The sequence below is a fragment of the Podarcis gaigeae genome, assembly GCF_964106915.1.
Source record: "Podarcis gaigeae genome assembly, chromosome: 1".
Lineage (NCBI taxonomy): Eukaryota > Metazoa > Chordata > Lepidosauria > Squamata > Lacertidae > Podarcis > Podarcis gaigeae.
The window spans coordinates 134,837,369-134,860,495 of record NC_139678.1 but is presented as its reverse complement, the minus strand read 5'-3'; the positions used below and the strand labels follow the sequence as shown (position 1 = coordinate 134,860,495).

Sequence of the window (23,127 nt, the reverse complement as noted above, 5' to 3'; positions counted from 1 at the left end):
CACAGCTTCCCTGCCCTCAACATCCAAATGCTGAGAATGGACATCTACAAAAGGGAAATACACTCACAGTATCTCTGATGGTCAACTCGTGTGGAAGTCCATGCAGAGGATTCCCCCTCAACTCAGTGTGTGGACTGAGGAAGTGGTGCAACAAATTGGCTGCAGCCAGTGGCACAGCCCCCTTTTCTCATGGAGCCAGTTGCATGTGAAGGGGCTTCTGCTCACCCAACACTCTTATTTGTGCATATGTGTGTTTTAACATTGGTTCTTTCATGCTATAATTACTCTCAGTATCAGTCTTCTAGGCCTGGGTGATATATCAATATATCACCCAGGACTAGTATGAGGGGCAGACCGCAATAATGGTTTAACTCCTGAGTCCATCCAGGGCCCAGTGTGCTGAGGGAGAAACAGCTGCAGCTGGGCGAGAGAAGCAGATATCCTGCTGAGTAAAACCACCATCACGGTCTGCCCCTCATGCCAGCGCAGAGGGAGAAACAAGCTGTATCTCTGGGCTCCCTCCATCTTTGGGCAAGTGTGTGTGTGTGTGAGAGAGAGAGAGAGAGTGAGAGAGAGAGAGAGAGAGAGAGAGAGAGAGAGAGAGAGCTGCCTCTTTCTCCTGAGAGAAGGAGGTTGCTTGCCCGCCAACCCGCCCATGCCGGTGAAGGCAGAAGAAGTCCTGCAATCGGAAGTCCTGTCAGGCTCTATCACAGGATGGGCTCGCTTAGCTGTGGGGCAGGAGCCCTCCTACCCCCCAGCTGAGTGGTCCTGGTTCAGCTGCTTTGGCCCTGACCAGCAAAGCACTGGGGACAATGCATCTTTTTTCAACATCACGGTATATCGGCAAAGCATGATGTTTGGCTGGTGATACAACCCCAATGTTGAAAACCTAATATCGCGCAGCCCTGTTCCAATTTTTTTACAAAGGTTTGAGGGGAGATACTGAATTTCATAAAAAGACTGAAAAGCCAACACAATTCAGAATCTTAAAATGTATTTTCCTTTCCTTCCAACACCAATCCCTCAGGTGTACAGAATAACAACTGGATCGCCTAGTGGCAATAAAAATCAGCTTTAATTCTGAATCACCACTTCAGTGGAGAGCACAGTAGTGACACAGAAGGGCGAGCACAACTAGAGATCACTCTAAGCCTACCTACACTTTGGGCAACACTAACACAGGGAAATGGGAAGTTACGGCGCTACATAATGTGCCAAAGAAAAATCAGGAACAGACTGTCCCCTATAAATTATATTCCATTTCAGCAGCAGCTGGAAGTCTTCTCTCCACCCTGTTTCTTCTAAACAGTAATCCACTGGTGTGAGGCAAATGCAAGATGATGAAATGTCTGCACTCTCACCTTCTTTTATTTTTCTTTCATGCTGTCTAAGCACTTCTCTATCCATAGACTCAGGAACTTTCAGTAGAATTTCCTACCCAGTTTTCCTGTAGATTAGTGATTCCTCCTCATCCAAGGAAGATATCACTGAAGAAGGGAGAGTAGCTCCACACTCTGTACCAACCAAACTAATCTGAGCGTGGTATCCACATGGTACCAAAAGGGTAGATACAGGAGATCCTATACTAAAGCGCCTGAGATTCTGTTTATGCAAATAGTATGCATGCATTTCATCTGCACATTCAAAGGGGAATGTATTATATTTACTCAGCAATTCTTTCCTTTTTTCAAGGTCAGAAGTCTGAATGCTGGCTTTGGGCACCATCCAGCACTGGAGTACAAAGCAGCATTTGAGAAGCCAGAAGATCAGCCTAAGATCTCAAATTGCTTGCAGTGCGTATGGCAAAGCAGCAGAGAAACGAGTGCAGGCCCACTGCCATGCCATATTGTGGAGCTGCTGCAATTTACACCATCCCAGCAGACTGGCAAAGGACCACCAGTGCCGCCTAAACTTCCATCCCTTCATGATGGAGCCAGTTTGGCACTGCCTTGTGCTGACCATCGGATTTCCAAGCCCAGCCTCACGCTCTCCTGTGGGCAACCGCAAGGAGACAAAAATGGTCTGTACCAAGCCTCAAATGCACAAATGGTAAAGAAGGATTCAAGAAGTTCATGTGTGAGATTTTTGTCTCAGAGCAAATGTCTATGTGTCTCTAGCGATTTTCAGGAACTGAAATTTTCCACCGGAGACTACTACACTCCTCATAAGATTTCGCTCAGGAGAGCAAAGAGCCTTGCCCATTATTACTCATAGCTGCACTAAATGCCCTGAGATTTGCAGGGATTCCCTCAATCCCCAATGAAGCCAATGGAATAATGCAATCTAGAAATTAATAAAGAATGAAGAGAGCTTTATCATATCTGAAGAAAAGCAATGACAAACCTAGACAGCATCTTAAAAAGCAGAGACATCACCTTGCCAACAAAGGTCCATATAGTTAAAACTATGATTTCCCCAGTAGTGATGTATGGAAGTGAGAGCTGGACCATAAAGAAGGCTGATTGCCGAAGAATTGATGCTTTTGAATTCTGGTGCAGGAGGAAACTCTGGAGAGTCCCATGGACTGCAAGAAGATCAAACCTCTCCATTCTGAAGGAAATCAGCCCTGAGTGCTCACTGGAAGGACAGATCCTGAAGCTGAGGCTCCAAGACTTTGGCCACCTCATGAGAAGAGAAGACTCCCTGGAAAAGACCCTGATGTTGGGAAAGATGGAGGGCACAAGGAGAAGGGGACGACAGAGGACGACATGGTTGGACAGTGTTCTTGAAGCTACCAGCATGAGTTTGACCAAACTGCAGGAGGCAGTGGAAGACAGAAGTGCCTGGCGTGCTCTGGTCCATGGGGTCACGACTAAACGACTAAACAACAGCAGCAAAATCATATCTGAAGATTACCTACCCCCTTGCACCCACATCATATGACCACTCTAGATTAATCCTTGTCATGCAGACTGCAAATGGCCGTATCAAGTTGAGCATACAAGCAGAAATGGGCAAATACCTCTAAGCTGAGAATAAGCAATGCAGGTCCACTCTCCACGCCCATTTCCCATACAAGTGCACCTCATCATATGGCCCATGTCATGCTGTTTGTCCCACTGGTCTCCAACACGGTACATGACTCCATCATTGGTGGTACAGATTTCCTCATGAGCTGTTCAAGGAATAATAAAGAGTGAGGTTTGTTTGTTGGGGCCTATGTTTGTGTATGCCATACTTCATATTAAGCAAAGTACAGTGGCAATCTTCTTTTTTGAACAAACAATTTTGTTAAAATATTTGAAAAAAAAATCATTCTGTCTTACTGATTCCACAAGAGTTTTGATATCAATGTGTTTGCTAAAGTTGTAATTTAAAACTATTTCAGCAACGCATATCAAATGAGATTAATTTACATTGGGAGGGGGATGCAATTTGGAATTTGCAGCTACTGCTGAAGCTTGCACTCTTATTTTGAATTAAGGAAAAGATGCATTCCCACAAGGTTCTAGATTCCGGAATGGAATATTGGCTGAACATTATTGAGGCTAATATTTACAGACAGCTGCTGAGGCTTAATTAGTGATCTTTCAGCATCACATAGACAAAATTCTTTCACAATCTGCAAAGAATTAGAGCACCAGTCAAACATCTTAGTACTGGACTCTAACTAAATATATGTTCAACATACCTGCCATGGGACAAAATCCAAATTTTTGATCAGCATCATAGTTTGGGGTGGTTCCACACCACTTCATACTGTCTCTCCGTCCCTCAGAAGTGCAGTCAGTGTAATTCTGGTTGTTGTAGAGGAAGGGGAAGTGGCACAGGGCACCATTGGAGTTACCACCACGTGTCTGAACCAGGACTGCAAGACAGAAATAGCCATTCATGGAAGTGGACATTGCAAAGCCTTATCTTGACTTCTTAGCATGACTGCCATTCACAGAGACCCATCTCCATAACATCATAATATCCAGGATAGTGGTGTTTTTGATATGTCACTTCAGAGTATGCAATTTGCTGCAATACAGAGTCTTTGCTCTTAAGAAAGCTTGATTTGAATTCCAGCTCAGCAGGGCATTCCTTACAGAGTCCTAATCCTACACAAGCTCAAAAAACCTATACAGAGTCACCTTCAACCATGCCCCCTATTATTATGTCCATCACTTTATTAGTTATGTGATTAAGTTATGTTCTTTCTGAAGAAAAAAAATATTAAAATATTAAAATAAATTTGTGAGAAGATTTTATGTATCTTCAGCCACAGCCTTTGGTTCCTACACAGGGTTGTTTTGAGGGTGAATGGAATAAACTTGCAAAGCATCTAACCAATATGGTCTACACTCTGGTTAAGTTGCGAAAGCAGTCCTCCATCTGTACACAAATGGTTTTCTCCACCCTCTCAAAAAAAGTTCCTGGCAAATGTGAAAACCAAACTCTGCTCTCAAGAGTTGAAGCTAGATAGGACTCCTGATCACCCAAGAATTGTGAATCTAATACAGTCATCATTTTCATTCCCTGATGCTTCAGAAATCCTCAGGCTTTTTTTAAAACAGGGCCTCATCTATGCTCTAATCTAGAGACTGGGTGGGAAAGATCAAGACACATAGCTGGAGCACTGGAAAACCAGCGCAGAAGATGTGCACTAAGAGACATCTCTCTGCTCTTTTAATTTTTGAATTTTTCAAATTTTACAAAACATAAAAAAAGAAAAGCACATATCCTTTGACTTCTCTCCCACCCCTTTGTGGGTCCTTATGTTAGAATTATCCCCCCTGCATCTCCTTTATACTTCCAATTTTTACTAATCCTTAATTATTCCTTATTTCAATTCTTTAGCTACAAGTTTACATCAAACCTGCTAATGAATTTAATTGTTTGCAATATTTTTTTCAAATAAACTATATATTTTCCCCATTTATTAAAAGTTAACTCTTCCTGGTTTTTAATTCTTCCCATGAGTTTTGCCATTTCGGCACAGTCTATTAATTTTATCTGCCGTTGCTCCTTGGTTGGGGCTGTATAACATCTCTCTGCTCTTAATCATGTAAATAAAGGAGAGGGAGAGGGGAATAAAGGGCTATTTTAAGTTGGAGGCAATGGGAGGTCACTGACTTTACAGCTTCTTCATAGTGCAGAAGTAGCTGCTAGGCCAGGGCAGGGCAGGGACAAATTTACTCAAATCCTGGAAAATCAGTGGGATGGTGGGCAGATTGCCTGAGAGCAGAACCACTCTCTAAGCCTTTAAATAAGACCTTAACTTATATCCCTAATTACAACCCAATGGTTTAAAATAGTCAGTAAGACTAGGGAGATGCTTGTGTGGTTCTATTTTAATTATTCTTTCCCCTCTTCCATGTGGACCTTGACATGGCAACATTATAATCAATGCCACTCCCAGTTGCTAAAGGAAGCTCCCTCTTTAAAAAGATCAAAGTGGGATAAAAGTAGGTGCAGCATGAAAGTACTGCCCCAATTTCTGGCCACAGAGTAGGCAAGCACATGAGAACTTGGTTGTATTGAGTCCGGTATGTTGTTGTTAGCAGCTGTTGTTACTTTTGGAAATGAAAGTAATGAAGGAACATTAAGTAAACAAAGGAATGAAACTCAGAAATGATGGGGCAGCAGGGCTTACCTGTCCTCTGTATTGGTTGTACATTGCTGCTGGTTGTATTGCTGCTGTATTGCTGCTGCTTGCTGAGATGGAGGTTGAGGAGGAAGACCCAATTGCACTGGTGGAAGCACTGGACTGGTTTCGCTGGTGCATTTGCACCATGCCAGTCTTGCCTGCTACCTCACTCCTCTCCCTCCCAGTAAGCAGCTGACCACTGGTCCTGTCAGTGTTGCGTGCCACCAGCTATTGCAGTTCTTGTTACTAGAAAGCATCACCTGAGCTCAAATGCTTCCAGGGCTTTTTATTGCAACTAAGAGCTAGGAATATACTCATTTCAAGTAAGAAGGCAGATTACTAGTTATCCAAAGTAAGTATTAGATTATGCACCGGAGAACACATTTTACACAGATCATGACATTTACAAACTTTGATTTTGATTAACAATGCAATCACATCAGTTCTCCCTTTCATGTGATTTTTTAACCAGTGTGCTTATTTATTTATTTAGGTATTCTATTCCTTTCCTGCCTTTCCTCCAGGGAGCTTAAAGTGATGAATATGGGTCTTCTCCCTGCTTCCTGCCCCTGCATCTTATTCTTACAAACCTGCAAAGCAGTGAGCTGACAAGGTTTCACGGTCATTCAGAGAGCTTCATGGTCAAGTGCCTATTGGAACTGTGGTGTCACCAGTGCTAGTGCAATACTCTATAAACACTTGTGCACCTTGATAGCCTGTAATGGGGGACTGGAAACTGGAAACTATAGCAAATTACACCAGCTCAGCTGCATTAACAATGGAAATAAAAAATCGAAGAAAGACACATTGTGGAGCAGCACCGGCACATTAGCAAACAAGATCAATTAACTGAGAACCCTAAAATCTGGGGAGCAATTCAGATAAGGAGACTCCAGCAGGCATCCTTTATCTGAAGCACTTTAGCACTGGGTGTATTTCTTTTATATAATGGACAAATCAATTGTTTAAAAGCATTAACATCATTCGGACAGGCAGCTTCTGCCTTGGTATTATAAAGCTAGTAGCTCCACTCCCTGCTGCACTATTCCGCTTTACAGGCAGATCCCTGCTTTAATGCAAGTTTCCATCCCCATCTCAGAGGCAAAATGCTTTGGGGTGGGGGTGGGGGGAAAGGCCACATAAGACTCAGGTTCTGTTTGCTGCTATATATGGCAACCTGGCTGCAGATTCAAGATCTAAGGAGTGACATCAGAGCATTGCACTGATCATACTCATGAGGCATCTTTCCCCTCAAGCCTAATATGGACATAGGACTTAGTGGAATTTGGAAAAAGAAAAAGAAGCCAGTCAGACAACTACAGAGAAAGGGCCCTGGATCCAGGATGCAGAGCTCCACTTCTATCCAATCTCCTTCCCCCACAAGACTAGAAGGAGCAAACTGCCATCGTAGGGGCTGGGGTATTCTTTGGGAGGGGAGGGTTGTTGCTGCTGGTCTTTTGTATCTTTATTTTTGAATTTGCTGTGATTTATGTGAAAATTGTTCGGCTTGGTTTTGTATTTGTTAGTGTTTTATTTATTGTTTATAATTACATTTTATGTTGTAGTTATGTCATTTTATGTTGTAAGCTGCCCTGAGCATGCTATGAACTGTGAAAAGGTAGCATACAAATAAACTATGTACGTAACTGCACATGCACATATATTCTAACTTCACATACTACTCCTTGTGCAATTCCAGGAACCAGCGGATGAGACACAGGGCAGAAGCACATGAGTGAAATTAGAGAGTAATTTCCAAACATTCCTTAGCCAATCATTCCTAAGAAGAATTCTCCAACCCAATCTCTGGAAGTGCAGTTTTCCCAAGAAGAAACCAGTTGTGAACCTGAGTGGCGAATTCATTTATTTAGATTTACATTCTCTTCAGACTATGGTCTGAGTGCCAGTAAATTGGTGAGTCATGTTACTGTTAATACCAGTCTTATAAAATGGAAACATGCAGAATAAATAACCTGCCTGTGGCTATTTGGTAAGGACAAGAGATCTGAACCTAGGTTTCTGGTACAGAAAAATATTTTCTCTACTGCACTGAACTGGCTCTATTATGAGGTCGTTATGATTCAAATCCTACTTCTCATCCCGCTCTACCAACACACACCAGACTTTTATATTCTGTATTTCTTGCATCTTCCTCCATCCTCACAAGTCACGTTAGGGGAAAAACAGTCCGTTACTGAATTCAGTGGTGCAATGGCAAATTTCAGTTAATGGGTCTGTGCCACTGTGGACAGTGCTACCCTCCCAAAACCTTATTTCTCCCAAGTATGTATTCCTTTTAAAGAATTTTACCATTTTGTTCTGTGCAGAAAGAGTATTTCTTGTCCTGATCGAAGTCTGAGGTTGTGCTGCACCAGAGAGTCCCATCAGTTCGGCCTTCAGAAGTGCAGGAGTAGAAAGTCCTCCCATTATAGGTGAATGGCAAGACACAAGGCTCCCCATTGGCGTTCCCACCGTAGGTTTGGGTCACGGCTTTAGAAACAAAACTTTGCATCATTATCCTATCATCTAACCACAAATACAATGCAATGCACTGTCTTCCTTAACAGTGAGCTTTTTTCTCCTTTTCCCTTTTCCCTACAGCTTGAAGCTATCATAACTTACTCTACAGCACCATCCAACTGTTGTATTCAATGCTCTTGTATCTCCTCTTTCTCTGAGGAGAGATGTTGAATGGGGAGACTTGCTTCTCTAAACTATGATCACATCGTAGCAATAAGTGTTACACGGTGCCATACATGGTGACTCAGGCATAGCAGTCAAAGGAGAACAGACCTTTACATGATCCAGTTGAGTCCCACTGCGGTCGGTAGCAGTGAAACAGCCACGGTGTGATCCATTCTCCTAAGGTGCGCCAATCTTGAAAAGACCTACCTCAATCAAACCTAGCCCCTACAATTAGTCTCAAGCATCCCTAAGTGATAATCTTTTATGAATTTGAAATGCCCCGTACCTGTTTCCTGGCAGCTGACTCCATTGCCCAGACAAGTACACAGCATATGCTGGCTCCCCTGTGTCTTCAGCCATTGCATCCCCCAAGAGTAGACCATGCCATTGTCAGTCATGCAGTGCCCATATGGAGTAGGCTGGGACTGAGGTTGGTAGAGCGCCGTTCGCACATCTGTGATGGTAGCAGATGCAGTTCCTTCAGAGGAAAGTGTGATAGCAATTAAACTCGGCAGTTCACATTGCATAAAGCCAGGGCTGTCACTTGATTAAATCATCTTTGCCAGTTAATTATCTCCTTTGAGTCACTTAATCAACCAATTAAAGTTTCATTAAATCTGCAAGATTTGAAATGGGGAAATAAAAGTCATTAACTGTTCAGCCTATTTTGTTTTTAGAACACGTTAAAGAAAAAGTAAAGGCTTCTCCCCAGCATGTGGTATTCAGAGGCACCTTTGCTTCTATTCCTGTGTCCAACTTCCTTGCTGGAACAGACCAAGGGTTCTTATCTTCTATGTATTTTGGGAAACGGTTTGCTCATTTGTTCTGTGTGTTCAAATGCCTCTCCAGTTGTATTGCCATGAGGGTTCTCACTTTTCATCAATGTTGGGACCCCGGCTGTTGTTCTGAATCAATATGGCGGTCCAAAATGTGACTTTGGCACAATGAGTTCAAAAGATGCCAATTTGGAGACCACTGAAAATAGTGTTGCCCAGTTTGGTGGTACAGTTCCAACCTGTGCAAGTCCGGATGCCTCTTGAGGCATCATTGCCAAACTTGGCACAAGGGTTTCCAAGGAGAAGGAGGTGGTCTTCATCTATGTTTGCAGGCCAGGAGTCATTTTTTAATCAAGCTGGTGGACCAAATGAACCCAAATTGATCATTATTTCATAATTAATCATAATTTTCATATAATTTTCATTTAATTTTCAAAATCATAATTTCCCACCCCTAAAAAATTATTCAGGGCAAGGTCCCGTGGTCAGAGTCCTGGGCTGGTGTGTGGGTGTATGTGTGTGTGTGCACACAGCCCAAACTCTCACAAATTATACTATCAATTTAAAAGTCATCATATGTTTGGGTTTCTTTGAATACCTGGGCCACTCCAGGAACTCCCTGCTAGTAGTTTATCTATAGCGTAACAGAGGACAGCCATGGCACCTGAAAAGCCCACAGGCTTTGTAATCTTCCAGCCCCAGCCCCACTCCTGCTACACACAGCCTGCAATTATTAAGAGCACAAGTGCCACTGCCTCCTCCCTTCTATACACAATCCCAGCTTAACCGACTTCTTCCCACAAGTAAAGGTAAAAGGTAAAGGACCCTGGACAGATAAGTCCAGTCAAAGGCGACTCTGGGGTTGCAGCACTCATCTCGCTTTCAGGCTGAGGGAGCCGGCGTTTGTCCACAGACGGCTTTCCAGGTCATGTGGCCAACAGGACTAAACCACCTCTGGTGCAATGGAACACCATGATGAAACGCCATTTACCTTCCCATCACAGCGGTTGCTCTGGAGTGCTTTTGAACTGCTAGGTTGGCAGAAGCTGGGAGAGAACAATGGAAGCTCACTCTGTCATGGAGATTTGAACTGCCGACCTTCCGATCGGCAAGCCCAAGAGGCTCAGTGGTTTAGACCACCCGCGTCCCTCTAAGTCCCACAAATAGAACAAGGACTCTTTTGTGAGAGGCTGAGGAAGGTGTAGGAAGGAGGCAGGAAAAACAAGCAAATCAGTTACAGCACCAATGTGATGCATTTAGATTTCATGATCATATCCAGGTTGATCACCTACCTATGCCTGTGGTTTGGAGAGATGAATGCCTCTCGCACTTCCATTCCCCTCTGCCATTCCCTGTGCAGATGCACTGAAGTAGATTCCCTCTGTTGTCTTTCTTACTCCAGGTATCTCCAATTCTGTAAGACGTTCTGGTGTCCTGATCATTGCACCTGTCTGTAAAGGAAATGAAAACACACAATGGGGAAATGAAGCCCCTGCCATTTCAGCAGCCCGTGTGCTACAGATACCTTGATCCACTTGGACTGGTAAAAACATTTGATTTTTTTTTTCACACAGTCATTGATCTGTCATACAGACCGATCTAATTAAACACCAACAGTGTATTTTAGTTACCAAGAATCAAGCGGAATTTATTTTTCTACTACTTTGAAAACTTTACACACTAGTTAACAACGGATTGAGATAAATCACTATTTTGATTTTGCAATTATAGGATTAAAACAGAGAGATGAGTCAGTTGCCCAGGGACAGTTGTGGATTTTATATCAAAGCCCATATGAGCAACTTCAACAGCCTGCTGCAGTTTGGACAATTATGAGAGGATAAATCCTGCCATCCAAATACACAGGCAACACTCCCAGTAACGGCAAACATATGTATGAGACTATTAAAAATATACCTTAGGGCCAAAGAGGGGCATAATCTGCCACTGGTCATGTACACTGCAAATCATACCTCCTGTGTCCTAGGAAGCAAGTGCCCAAGGAAGATACAAACTGGCCCAGCCATTGGTCAGTGAATAAATATTCTGTTCCAATGCTTGCCTTCCTCCACTCTCCTCCCGCCACATGCTGATAGCTTCAAGTCTTTCTCCTGCACACATTACCACACTCACCGCACCTCTCTGTGCAAGCAGACATCACCATTCATGCAGCTGCTCTCCCTGAAACAAAGTGGCACCAGGAAGTTCCTGCCCACTGTGCCTGACAGCTGAAACCCACCCTTGAGAAATGCAGGGTCATGGGGTGGGCACCCTCTGGAGATACTGGAGCTGGGTAGAAGAAAACCTCTGAATCACTCCAAATGGTTTCTCAGCTGTTGCCCTTTGGCCACAAAAACCAACATGTGGGAAATACTTGAGAAAACCATGAGATCAGATTGACAGAATACCATGGCCTGGCAAGGAAACTGGTCTGTGGTTTTATACACCAAGTTCATGTGTGTGAATGGAATCCTGGGAAAGCACTTTTCAAAACATTCAGAGCTGGGAAACAAGGAAACTTCTGTGGGAATAAAACATGGTGGTTTGTTCTAAGAGGCCTGCTCATTTACAAGGAGATCTCCATCCTTGGGTGGCCAGCAGCTGCATGCTTCATAAAAAGGCCAGAAAAGCTTCAATAAAACTAAGCTTTCTAACAGTACATTCCATCGGAAGTATGTTATAATGAGCTCAGTGGGGCTCACTCCCTAGAACTGGTGCCTGAATTTGGGGGATCCCCCAAAATGACTACAACAGTGTGGCAAAATGAGAACAGAGGCTGTGTTATTGTGGGTGGTGAAGCAACTCCATAACAACATACAGAAAGGGCTTAAGTCCACAGATATGGTTATCAACATAGACCAGGAATCAAAATGCCAATCCATCCATATAAACAAACCCAATGTCATCTGCAAGCAGCTCTTTCACATGCCGTATAAGGACGGGGTCCATTTTCCAGCCTGCGGGAGACATTCCCTCATCAGCAGACTTTCTGGTGACTACACGGCAGCAGTGGGCTGGCCAGAGGCAAAAATGGAGAGTGCAATGGATGTAACCCTTAGTTTTGTACAACAAGCTACATGCCAACCACACAAAGTCAGGCATTTCTACAACTCCTCTACAATCGCTCAGCTTCTCAACCTCCATCCAAGAAATCAAGAGCCATTATCACAGTTAAAGCCAGGCAAAAAAAGTAGTCAAAGTCAGCATGGAGCTGGGTCAGTGAGGTATGTGGTTTGGGGAAGTCCCCAAAGCCACATTCAGAGGCCCCAAGAGCCACACTGGGCCTCTGAGCCAGAGGTTCCTCATGCCTGCTATATAAGCCCAAGAATTCGCCTGCCTACAAGGAACAGTCACTCCCTACTCCGCAGGGCTATTGAGATAATCTATGGGGCAACACTGTAAAACCTGTGATTATTAGCAAAGATGTATCTACCATTTGTACTGAATCCATTGCTCCATTTTAGATTTCTAGAAGATGCTTCATTAACTTTCAGAAAGATAATGAAACTTTCTGTTCTCTCTTACAGTAAACTGTAGGAGAGAAATTATGATAGACAAATCATGTCATGAAACAAATTATATCAATGTCAAATAATTGGATGATGTCTTTTTACTGGCACTTGCAAACATTATACCTCCTGGTCTTCCCCACTTGGTAATGCATATGTATTGTCACCACAAGTCAGACTGCAATTACAAATGAAAGGTTGTCTTCCAGGGCTTTAAAGTTTAATCTCGTATGAACGTAAAAACCTAAGACTACTCCTGAAGGACCAGGTCAATGGCCCATCTAGTCCAGCATCCTGGTCTCACCGTGGCCAACCAGATGCCTGAGAGGAACCTACAAGCAGGACCTGAGGAGAAGAGCACTCTTCCCACCTGTGGCTTCCGTCAACTGGTATTCAGAAGTATTATTGCCATGGAGGCAGAGCAAACCTACTTTGAGGGTTTGGGCATTATTAACTATTGTTTATGTTAGTAAAAAGCCATGACTTTGCCTCACCAATTAAAAACTAAAAGATATCTCAAAACCTACCAGACACAAGGTTTAGGAGACCAGATGTTTCCAAAGTCAGATTATATGGGTTTTACATTCAGTCAGTGATCTCACTTTTAAGTGGCTTTTATTTTAAAGGAAAAAAAAGAAAAACATGGAAGCTTTTCTTGTAAACATTTCACTGGTTCAAACTCCAGAATAAAAATGCTTCCTATGTATGCCAAAGGCTCCATCACCTATACATGGGATTTCCCCCCCCCCCACCTCACGGTAACTGCTCCATTTCAGAGATGTTAATACAGAGGACTGCATATCTACAATGCTTGAGTAGCAAGCAGTTCAGCACTTTGGTTATCTTTCAAACTCCAGTCTTAATCACAATGTGTCCTCAGATAAGTTAACTTAAGTAACTGCAGGGAAGGAAATGTACCCATTCCCTCAGTCCTCAACCTAATCCCACACTGTTCAGGACGCCACCTCACCACCACCACCACATGGAACAGGTACTGGGGAAGAGGGACACAGGTGGCTGGTGCAGAGAAAGAGCCAGGAAACTTTCCTTCAATGAACTTCCTCACTCTAAATTATTCTCGGCTCCAAGGCAGTGCCTTCCTAGTAAATTCCAATGAAGACAAAACCACAATCTCCAACCAATGGTTTCCTGTAGATACTTTTAAGTTTGTGGCAAAAATCATTGATGCAGCACTAAATGATCTGTCGGTAATTCTGAGTGTATCTGGGAAACAGCATTAGGAGAACACTCTAGCTGCTTCTGAAGTTCACAAGTCTATCTCCAGTTTCTCTAAAAGAGAAAGGACTGGTTACAGCTTTCCTGATCAAATTTTACAATATTCCTAGAATGGGAAAACTTTTCCCAGCATGAAGTGCGAGACCAAAGTGCGAGCAGGAAAATTACCCTGAGGACAATTACAGCGTGAATGAAAGGTGTTGCATCAAAAGATAAAGCATGATTAGCACTTCATCCACAGTCTGATGTACACTTAAGAGCCACAGGACACAGGAGGACAGATGGTAAACATGCACAAGATTGCACTGGTGTAGCATAATCCTACTCATGTTTACTTAGAAGCAAGCCCCAGTATGTTCAATATGGCTTACTCCCAAGTAAGTGTGTGCTTAGTCTTGCAGCCTGTGCATTCCACTTAATACTTTACAGCAGGTGTGGAGGACTTCCACACCTTTGCCCTCCCCCCCCCCCAATACTGCTGGACTACAACTCCCATCTTCCCTACTGGCCATGCTGTTCAGAGCTAATGGGAGCTGGACTATCACAAAAATCATATTGGTGCATGGCCATCGTTCTGCCTTAAGGTGATACTTACTTCTGGACGTGCAGGTAATGCGTCCACTGCCTTCTCCTAAGCAAGTACAATCCACCATCATCCATCCCTGATAGGGCTTCTCCCAGATCTCTCCAACAACATAGGAAGTCCCAGCAGCATTATCGTAGCACCGCTCAGCTACAGAAAAATATTTGTGAAAGATACTTTGGTTATTAAAGTTCTTCAGTCAAAAGAAGAAACAAGATTTCTTAATTGAGGAGGGGAAGGAGAAATTGCTTCCATTATCTCCTTCCAAACTGCACTAATAGGTGAAGTGAAAAAAACAGCATGTGGATATCTAGAAAATATGTCAAACATGAGGCCCAGTTCTCACTACGGTGTTCACCTTTCACTTCAGACTTCATGGGCAGGAATCACATGAATGAATCCTTTTCCATACAAAGAAAAAGTAATGCTCTGAAGTAGCTTGAATGCTATATTTATTTTCTATGTGGCAGGAACTGTTTTGTATTCGAGAGCATTCAATCATGACTCTCCCCAGATTCAAGATGACCGCCTGAGTGAGAAATAGGCTCAATCGCCATACCAGCTACATTACGTGATTTCCATATATAACAGCCTAAGGATGTTAGAACATACTCAAAGCAATAAAATAGGGAAGAGATATAGATATGTGTGTGTAGACACACACACACACATTTATTTTTGAAAGAAAGTATCCTGTCAAAGAATCAAGAGGCCAACATCTACTTCAAATCATTGCCATAAAGAGCTTTGTTTACTGAATCTGAAGCCCCTGCAGATCCATATTTGATACCTCAGGAACAAACATAAACCAATACATACCAACTGGTTTGCAAGTCCATTCGCCCTTCCCGTTGCCAAGACACACGCATTCCAGCATGTAGCCCCCTGTCTCATGAGGCCTTCTCCAGGTATCCCCAATCTTGTAAGACTGACCTCCTTCATGACAGCGATCTGTAAAGATTGCACATAGAATTAGACAGAACTCCTTTATACCAAGACACTGGATTGGTCCATCCAGTCCAGCATTGTCTACTCTGCCTAGTGGCAACTCTCCAAGTTTCTAGGCAATTATGTTTTCCAACCTTGCTACCCAAGACCTTTCTAACTAGTTCTGCACGCAAAGCACATGCAGGGGCAGAGGAAGGGGATGCAGTGGGGGCGGACCCTTCCAGGTGTCTTTGCTGAGGGGCGTGACATTCAGTACGCCCACAACTCCCAAGCCTACCCCAAGCCATCGAGGGAAGGGGGGAGCTGCGCCACTTTGCCGGCGGCATTCCACCCTTCCCCCTTCATTTTGACAGCTGGGGGAGGCTTGGGAGTCATGGGCAGGCAGCGGGCTGAATGTCCGCCCCTGGCTGCAGAGCACACGCAGCGCTCCGTGCACCTGAGCGGCTATCCCATGCCTGGGAGGGCACCCTCCACACCACGCCCACCCTGGGCAGTGTGGGCATATGCTCCACTGCTGAGCACATGCCCTACCATTGAAAGATGGCTCCTTCCCATAGATGAGCAGAAGCATCAGTGACTCCCTAGAATCCTGTATCCAATTCAGTTGCCCTGCAGACCAGTGTGAGGTGTTATATAAAGCAGCCATTTTCCTCAACAGTCCTACCAGGCAGTCCTTCTTAGAGGAACAGTCTGAGCTCTTTTCAAAATGGGCAACAGAAATAAGCATCACTTAAGTTGAAGAAATGTCTAATGACAACAACTTGGCAAATTCCTGTAATATCAGAAATGTCTTATGTTTCAATCTGGAAAACCTTACATTTGTAGCAGAGATTGCTGTGTTGCCAATTAACACTGCAGGTTCTTTAAATACATTGGTAGACAATATGTAAAGGGGGTATTTTTATTTGAATAGAATATGAAAACCTCCTCAAACAGCAACAACAAAAAACTCTCAAACAGTAAACCTTCTTAAACAGCGATAAAAACCCTCTTACACTGATAAATGACCCCAAAGAAACTATTCCCCCACAGGTCTTCACCCACATACACCACCAAATTCAATTGTATGGAGTGTTTGGTCTGTCATCCTCTCAGATCACGTTAAAGGTAAAGGTAAAGGTACCCCTGCCCGTACGGGCCAGTCTTGACAGACTCTGGGGTTGTGCGCCCATCTCACTCAAGAGGCCGGGGGCCAGCGCTGTCCGGAGACACTTCCGGGTCACGTGGCCAGTGTGACATCGCTGCTCTGGCGAGCCAGAGCCGCACACGGAAACGCCGTTTACCTTCCCGCTGGTAAGCGGTCCCTATTTATCTACTTGCACCCGGAGGTGCTTTCGAACTGCTAGGTTGGCAGGCACTGGGACCGAGCAGCGGGAGCGCACCCCGCCGCAGGGATTCGAACCGCCGACCTTTCGATCGGCAAGTCCTAGGCGCTGAGGCTTTAACCCACAGCGCCACCTGCGTCAGATCACGTTACCCTACACCATTTGTACCTGCCCCAACCAGGCCGATTGGGCTCACAGGAAGGGTTGACTGCACAAGGCCAAACCTACACCTCCTCGATCTTCTTCCACATTTTCCACTACAGATAACCTCTCTGCTCTTGGTTTTTTTATGCATGTTACTTTACTGTGAAATTTATGGTTCAAATTCTTTGCACCAAATGGAAATGAAAGCTAATCATTTGATAGAAAGCATACCTATAAGTATCCACTAAAAGAAGTGATTGACTCAAGAAATATTTTCTTTTATGCATATCAACAAATAAAAACACTTATTCATAAAGTTTGCATGTTATAAAGGCAAGTTGCTTCTCTTTACACAGTAGTTATAATCATGAATAACAGTCCTTATTCTGATATTGGGGTAGACAATGGAAACCTTGTGGCTTCTCTATAGCATTCACATGCTAAGTTCCTGACTGAACTGTGAATTTTTCCACTGAGAAAATTCCTTACAGACTTGTGACATTGTTTGCTATTCCTGCAATTTGGTGGTGGGCAATGGTGGACTTCTGTAATGCCCCAACAATGTCAGTAAATGTCTTGAACACATAAGACATTTGCCTCTGAGCACCTAGGCACCTCTCCATCTCCAATACGTACTTGCAATAGTGCAGCTGATTCTACCACGGCCAGCCCCAATGCAGGTACAGTCCCAGATCATGGAGTCCTTCGGTCGTTCGTAAGTCTCCCCCACTCGATATGTAGCTCCAGTGTATTTGTCAAAGCAGGTTTCTTCCGCTGAGTGGGAAGGAAAGAGTAGATCATCATAGCAGAATATGCAGCATGCAGGTTCTAATCCCCCTCCCCAACCATTCAAATTGTCATGCATAAAGGGTTCAGGGGGTGATGACTGGGTCACCTAGGAGGTGAGGCAGGCAGAAAAGTCTCTGGCTGCACTTGGCTCAGCTTCTTAGATCCTAGAGGGCCTAAGACAGAAAGAGCAAAAGAAGGGAGCCCTAGAAACACACAAGTTGGGTCAGAGAAGGAAACCTGTATGGTGGAGTGAAAGGGAAGAAAAACAGGGAGGGAATGGGCAGAGATAAAAGCAGGGCCCACCCAGAAGTGAAGTTCATATCTTGATTTGAATGACTCAGCCCAATAGTCCCACCTCAGGTCCCTTGTGGCATAGGATGTGATCCCATGAACTAGGAGTCCTTCTTTACTAGTAATATTCCCTAGGTTTTCTTGCAAGAGAGGCCATGCATTCCTCATTGCCATGGTTTGTACTGTCCTGGTCGCTCTTAAAAAGTGCATAGCCATCACTCCATTAGGGAGAGCTTCTTGATCTCCAGCTAATCTGCTTTCTGGCTGTAGCTGATATGCATGCTGCTCCTCAACTTCCCCTTCTTGACTGCTTTATACCCCTCCTGCCAATCTTATCCCCAAAATAAAAAAGCCTGACTCGGTTAGCTTTAACACTTTGCCATCTATCCACACTGTGTTCCTTCTAGTTTAATACTATCATTTCAAGTGTCCTTTTGCACACAGTGTAACCAAAGCACCTGCCACCTGCATTCCTAAGAGGAACCAGCTGGATCAGACCAAGAGTTTGCTGCTCCAGAACCCCGTTTCTCTCCATGTCCAGTCAGAAGCTTCCAAGAAGCTGTCCAAAAGGGCACAAAGGCCCAACAAGCCCTCTCCCATTGCCTGTCTCTAGTGCAAAAGTAGACTGCTTCTGAATCTGGAGGCTCAATTTAGTGATCACAGATATTAGCCACTGATAGACTTGTCTTCCCTTCCCCTTTAAAGCCAAGTAAGCCAATCCTTTAAAGCCTGCCCATCCCCACAAAGCTTTCTCTGCAACTGAGCGCTAAGCATTTCCAGGCTGCTCTTCTGGAGACTCCTCAGACAATGAGGCCCAAAATGTTCTGTGCGCCCTAGAACATCTTCTACAGCCCTTGCTGAGAGCGGCAGGGAAAGGAACATTCTCTATTGACCAGGCAGATTCCCTGGCAGACACATCATTGTAAGAGAGGGTTTGCTGCCTGTAGTTTGTTTGAAAATCGCTTCACTAGCAGCAGTGCAGAGCACAAAATGGTACAGTGGTTGGCCGGAAGACTTCCACATGACAATAGACAGGAGAAGAAAGATACCCTCACATAGGGTTGCCATACTTCAAAAAGTAAAAACCAAGACACCCCCAAAATTGTTGAGCTTTCTTTTATGAAAACGCAAAAAACACACGATTTTCCAACTGACTTGCCTAAGATCCAGGACAAAGTGCCACCTTGCCTTTTGGAATTTCCCCCAGACATCAATTCTGCCTTTGAAATCCCAGTAATGCCTGGGAAAATCCGGATGTATGGCAGTCCTACACTCAGAGGTATCAAAGCCAAACAAGGTTGTGGGGAGGATAGTCAAGAAGTAAAATGAGTTATGAACAGGCTGCCTTTAAAGATACTCTCAGACAAAGTAGCTCTGTTTAGCTCAACATCTTTTGTTTTGAAAAAATGTCTAGTTTCCCCAGAATATTGTTTTTGTAGGAGTGGTGGTGGTAGTACTGTAGTAGTAATAGCAACCTTCTGCTTACCCTCAGGCTTGCTTTCGCAGTTGAACCCTCTGCTCCCTCCATAACAGGTACAGACCAGAATTTTCCCCAGGTAAATGCGCTCCCATTGCTGGTTTATCTGATAGTGCTGCCCATTATCATAGCAGCCAGCTGAAAAAGAAAGAGGAGTCTTCAATTACATTCATTTGTCTGGACCACAAATGGTTCTCCAAGCAAGGGGGAAATGTATGTGCAAGGGGGTGGGCAGGATCTGAGCTTTGGCATGCATGGAATATACATTAGCTCCAGAGGCTGCATTCCTTTTGCATCCTGAAACCTCAGTAAGAGGATGAAGGTTTTTAGGTGCATGATAATCAGCGCTCGGCTTGAATTCAAAACGATTTTGTCTGTCTCTTTTCCACCATGTTTCAAATTGAACCACGGGAGGTTTCAAATTCTGAAGCAATGCATTAACAGATGGAAAAGATTGCTCAGCTAGGAGGCCTGATGCAAATTTTCATGCAAAACAATGGAAAGACCCCAGTGCATTTGGACAAAACTCTCTCTCTCCTAGGCAGGCGTGTCTTTGCCAGGACACAGCACAGTCCTCCAGTTCCAAGCATTTTCCTCACTTTTAGTTTTACATTAAAAGCACTGACACTTCCCAGGGTAGAGTGACACTTTTTCCAAATAACTTTTATTAAAATGAAAACAAATGTTACATCCTGCATTTAACTTGTAAAACATAATTTGTGGCATTCTAACAAACTTGCTGCATTAAAGGCTGCTTTTCTAAGCAGCAGAAGAAAATCCATAAGGAACAATTATTTGATTTCTGAGGGAAGCATTATAACAGCAAGCCAGATATTACAGATATTTAGGCCTATCAACTAAACAGCGTGGATACAGTGGTACCTCGAGTTAAGAACTTAATTCTTTCCGGAGGTCCGTTCTTAACCTGAAACTGTTCTTAACCTGAAGCACCACTTTAGCTAATGGGGCCTCCCGCCACCGCCATATGATTTCTGTTCTCATCCTGAAGCAAAGTTCTTAACCCAAGGTACTATTTCTGGGTTAGCAGAGTCTGTAACCTGAAGCGTATGTAACCCGAGGTACCACTGTAGTTCCTTTCCATTTCATGCAGAAACACTGTTTGGTTGAGGAGCTGCTGACTTTGCTTCTTGAAAGTTCTGGACATTTGCCCCACAGACCAGCATACCTGCAGTGGAGCCTTATTTTTGAGGAAGTAACCTTGCTTAGTGTCCTTTCATGAGAAGACAGACCCAAACAGAAATTTATGGATTTCCCAGTGGCCTCTCTTCTCTCTAAGCATTTATCACTGTGTAGTCCAGGGGTCTGCAACCCGCGGCTCCGGAGCCGCATGTGGCTCTTTTACACTTTTGCTGCGGCTCCGGGGCGGATACTAGCGAGGGGAGGAGGCGCATTGTGCGCCCCAACACTCCCCACTGTGGTGGGCGCTATACTGGCTGTGACGTCGCATGGGGGCCGTGCGTGCGTTAGTCACACACCGTCCCGACGTCACCTGCCCGCCCGCCCGCTACATTGTAAGCTGGTCACTGCATTGAAAGGGGGCATGTACGCTGGTCACTGTTTTGAAGGGGAGTGAAGAACACACACACACAAAAAGGTAACTTGTTAATTTAACGTTTATTTCTATGAGGAGGAGTAATTCTGAGGGGTCAAACAAAGAAATAATAATAAAAAGTGACAAAAAAGTTATTTTTATAATGACGAGTTTTGCGGCTCCCAGTTTTTTTTTCCTTCGGAAATGGGTCCAAGTGGCTCTTTTTGTCTTAAAGGTTGCAGACCCCTGGTGTAGTCCAATAGCTTTATGGGCTTAGGCTCCTAGATAGCTTGGAGCCTTTATTTAGCCATCTACTGTCTTGTTTAATTGTTGTAGCAAACAATTAATATACACTCTTGTGTTCAGGAAGTGTGTGAATTAAAAAAATGGGAAACTTGAGTTAAATCAACACAGTGCAAATCTAAACATGTTTACTCAGAGACTCCCCTTAAGATCAATGATATTTAACTTTAGCTTTCTGACTTAAGTGGACCTGGGTCTTGCCATGGCCTGGATGGGAGCCTGTCTGCAAGCCCTGTTTATACCAGGAAGCAAAAATGAGGGATGCAAGTATAATAAGCAAACACATAGATGGGTTTTCCTCCTGGTAATGAGGTTATGGGTAAATTCTATTCACCCTATTTCTCTAGAATGAGTATTTCATGTTTAACAGACTGGAGTGCCAGAAAACATTCCCCTCACAGCCACCTCCTCGAAAGCTTTCTCTCCCACTTCTGATGGTTTTAAGTAGAAGGACTTTGGCAAATGTCTCGATTTTTTAGGCAGAAGCAAATATTTCAGGATTCTGAAAACCCCATGTGTTGAATAGCGTGCACACACACACTGCACAATTACTTTTAAAGTAATAAGAAAACAGGTAGGGAGTTGGGCAAGAGTATCCTTCCCCAACCTGGTGCCCTCCAGATGTTTCCGACTGCAAGGGGCTGGAACTGGTGGGACTGTTAGTCCAAAACATCTCGAGAGCACAAGGTTGGGGGGAGGGCTGAGGGAAAGGAACAGGAAGACTTCCAGATCAATTCACACCTCTGCCCACAGCACAATAGGATTGCCAGATGTCTCTTCTCTGAAAGGACCCTCTCCATTATTCAGCAACACCCCAGACACTACCGATATTTTAAAAAATAGCCAGAGCCCCATGCAAGGTACTGGATGCGTCTTGCTTGAGACACTAAACATCAGGATTTAATTATTTTTTTAAAACAACGACACCAACTAATACTGCAATTCACTGGAGCTCACTCCCAGGTAATCCGTTACAGGATTGCAAGTTTACAGCGCTCAATAGGAGGGTGGGATAAGGAACTTTGGGAGCGCATTTGGCGCAGGCAGACTTCCTGTGCTCTCCCGAGTTTCTTAAACCCGGAGGGAGAAACGGATGTAAAACAGAGAGACCCTCGGAGGAGTTTCTGCCTCCTTCACCCGCCTCAGATTTGGAGGCTTCCCGGTCCCGGCCCCGCTGGGATCTACCCTGGCCCCCGCTCGCTCCCCTCGGAGCACTCACGCTTGCTCTGGCCGGCCGGCACCGGGGGCTGGACGACGTGCTGGGCTTGCCGGCGGGTCTTCTCGGCCGGGACCTTGGTGCTCTGGACTCCGGCCCCCCAGGAGAGGCTCAGCAGCACCAGAAGCAGCCGGCGGGACGGGCTGCCGGGCATCTTCGCGATCTGATAGGGGGAAGCAGAGCGGACTTCAGAGAAAGCGCCTCTTCCTTCGCGCGGGGGGCGCCTGGCGGAAAAGTGCGCGGAGGGGCACCTTGCCGATGGCGCCGTCCTTCTCCCCCACAGCTTACCACTTTGGCTGCCTCTTGCTCCTTGGCGGGTGCGCGCCGACTTGCAGCTCGCGAGAAGGGCAGCGCGCTGGGTCCCGACAGGCTTATATGGAGGTCCTGGCGCCGGAGACCCCGGGGAGGGGCCGCCGGGACACCCCTTCGGAAGGGCCAGCCGCTCGCTGATTGGCCCGGGCCGGCGGGTGACGTCGTGGGGAGTTGCATTCCAGGGCGAACAAAAGACGCGGCGGGCGGGCGAGGGGCGAAGGCGAGCCGAGTTGGGGGGGGGGGGGGCGGCCCCGACGCCAGATCGCCGCCCCCCGATCGAAGCCCGCAGCCCCGCCCGAGGGATCTCCAGCATCAAAGCCGCCGGGGGGGCAGAGCATAACCTGGAGCAGCGGGACACGGCAAGACATGGTGGCACCTGAGCCGGACCCCCCAAGGGCCCCTTCCCCGC

The 23,127-nt window shown here is 45.1% G+C and overlaps 1 protein-coding gene across 7 annotated transcripts in view; it reads right to left on the bottom strand.

Annotated features, from left to right (window-relative positions):
• FN1 (fibronectin 1) overlaps window positions 1-22,897 on the bottom strand; it is a 75,142-nt gene extending 52,245 nt beyond the window's left edge. For 4 of the 7 annotated variants that reach the window (XM_083702639.1, XM_083702641.1, XM_083702642.1 and 1 more), the window contains exons 1-11: window positions 22,688-22,897; window positions 22,410-22,630; window positions 19,345-19,473; window positions 17,415-17,552; window positions 15,181-15,312; window positions 14,374-14,511; window positions 10,326-10,484; window positions 8,544-8,735; window positions 7,883-8,062; window positions 3,632-3,808; window positions 2,963-3,115 (exon numbers count right to left, since the gene is read on the bottom strand). In XM_083702639.1, the coding sequence (XP_083558765.1) occupies window positions 2,963-3,115; window positions 3,632-3,808; window positions 7,883-8,062; window positions 8,544-8,735; window positions 10,326-10,484; window positions 14,374-14,511; window positions 15,181-15,312; window positions 17,415-17,552; window positions 19,345-19,473; window positions 22,410-22,560 (1,549 nt within the window). In that variant the 5' untranslated portion in view covers window positions 22,561-22,630; window positions 22,688-22,897. The remainder of the gene's footprint in view (window positions 1-2,962; window positions 3,116-3,631; window positions 3,809-7,882; window positions 8,063-8,543; window positions 8,736-10,325; window positions 10,485-14,373; window positions 14,512-15,180; window positions 15,313-17,414; window positions 17,553-19,344; window positions 19,474-22,409; window positions 22,631-22,687) is intronic. The other 3 variants (XM_083702637.1, XM_083702638.1, XM_083702640.1) reach the window with 1 other exon arrangement.
• Window positions 22,898-23,127: the final 230 nt, after the last annotated feature.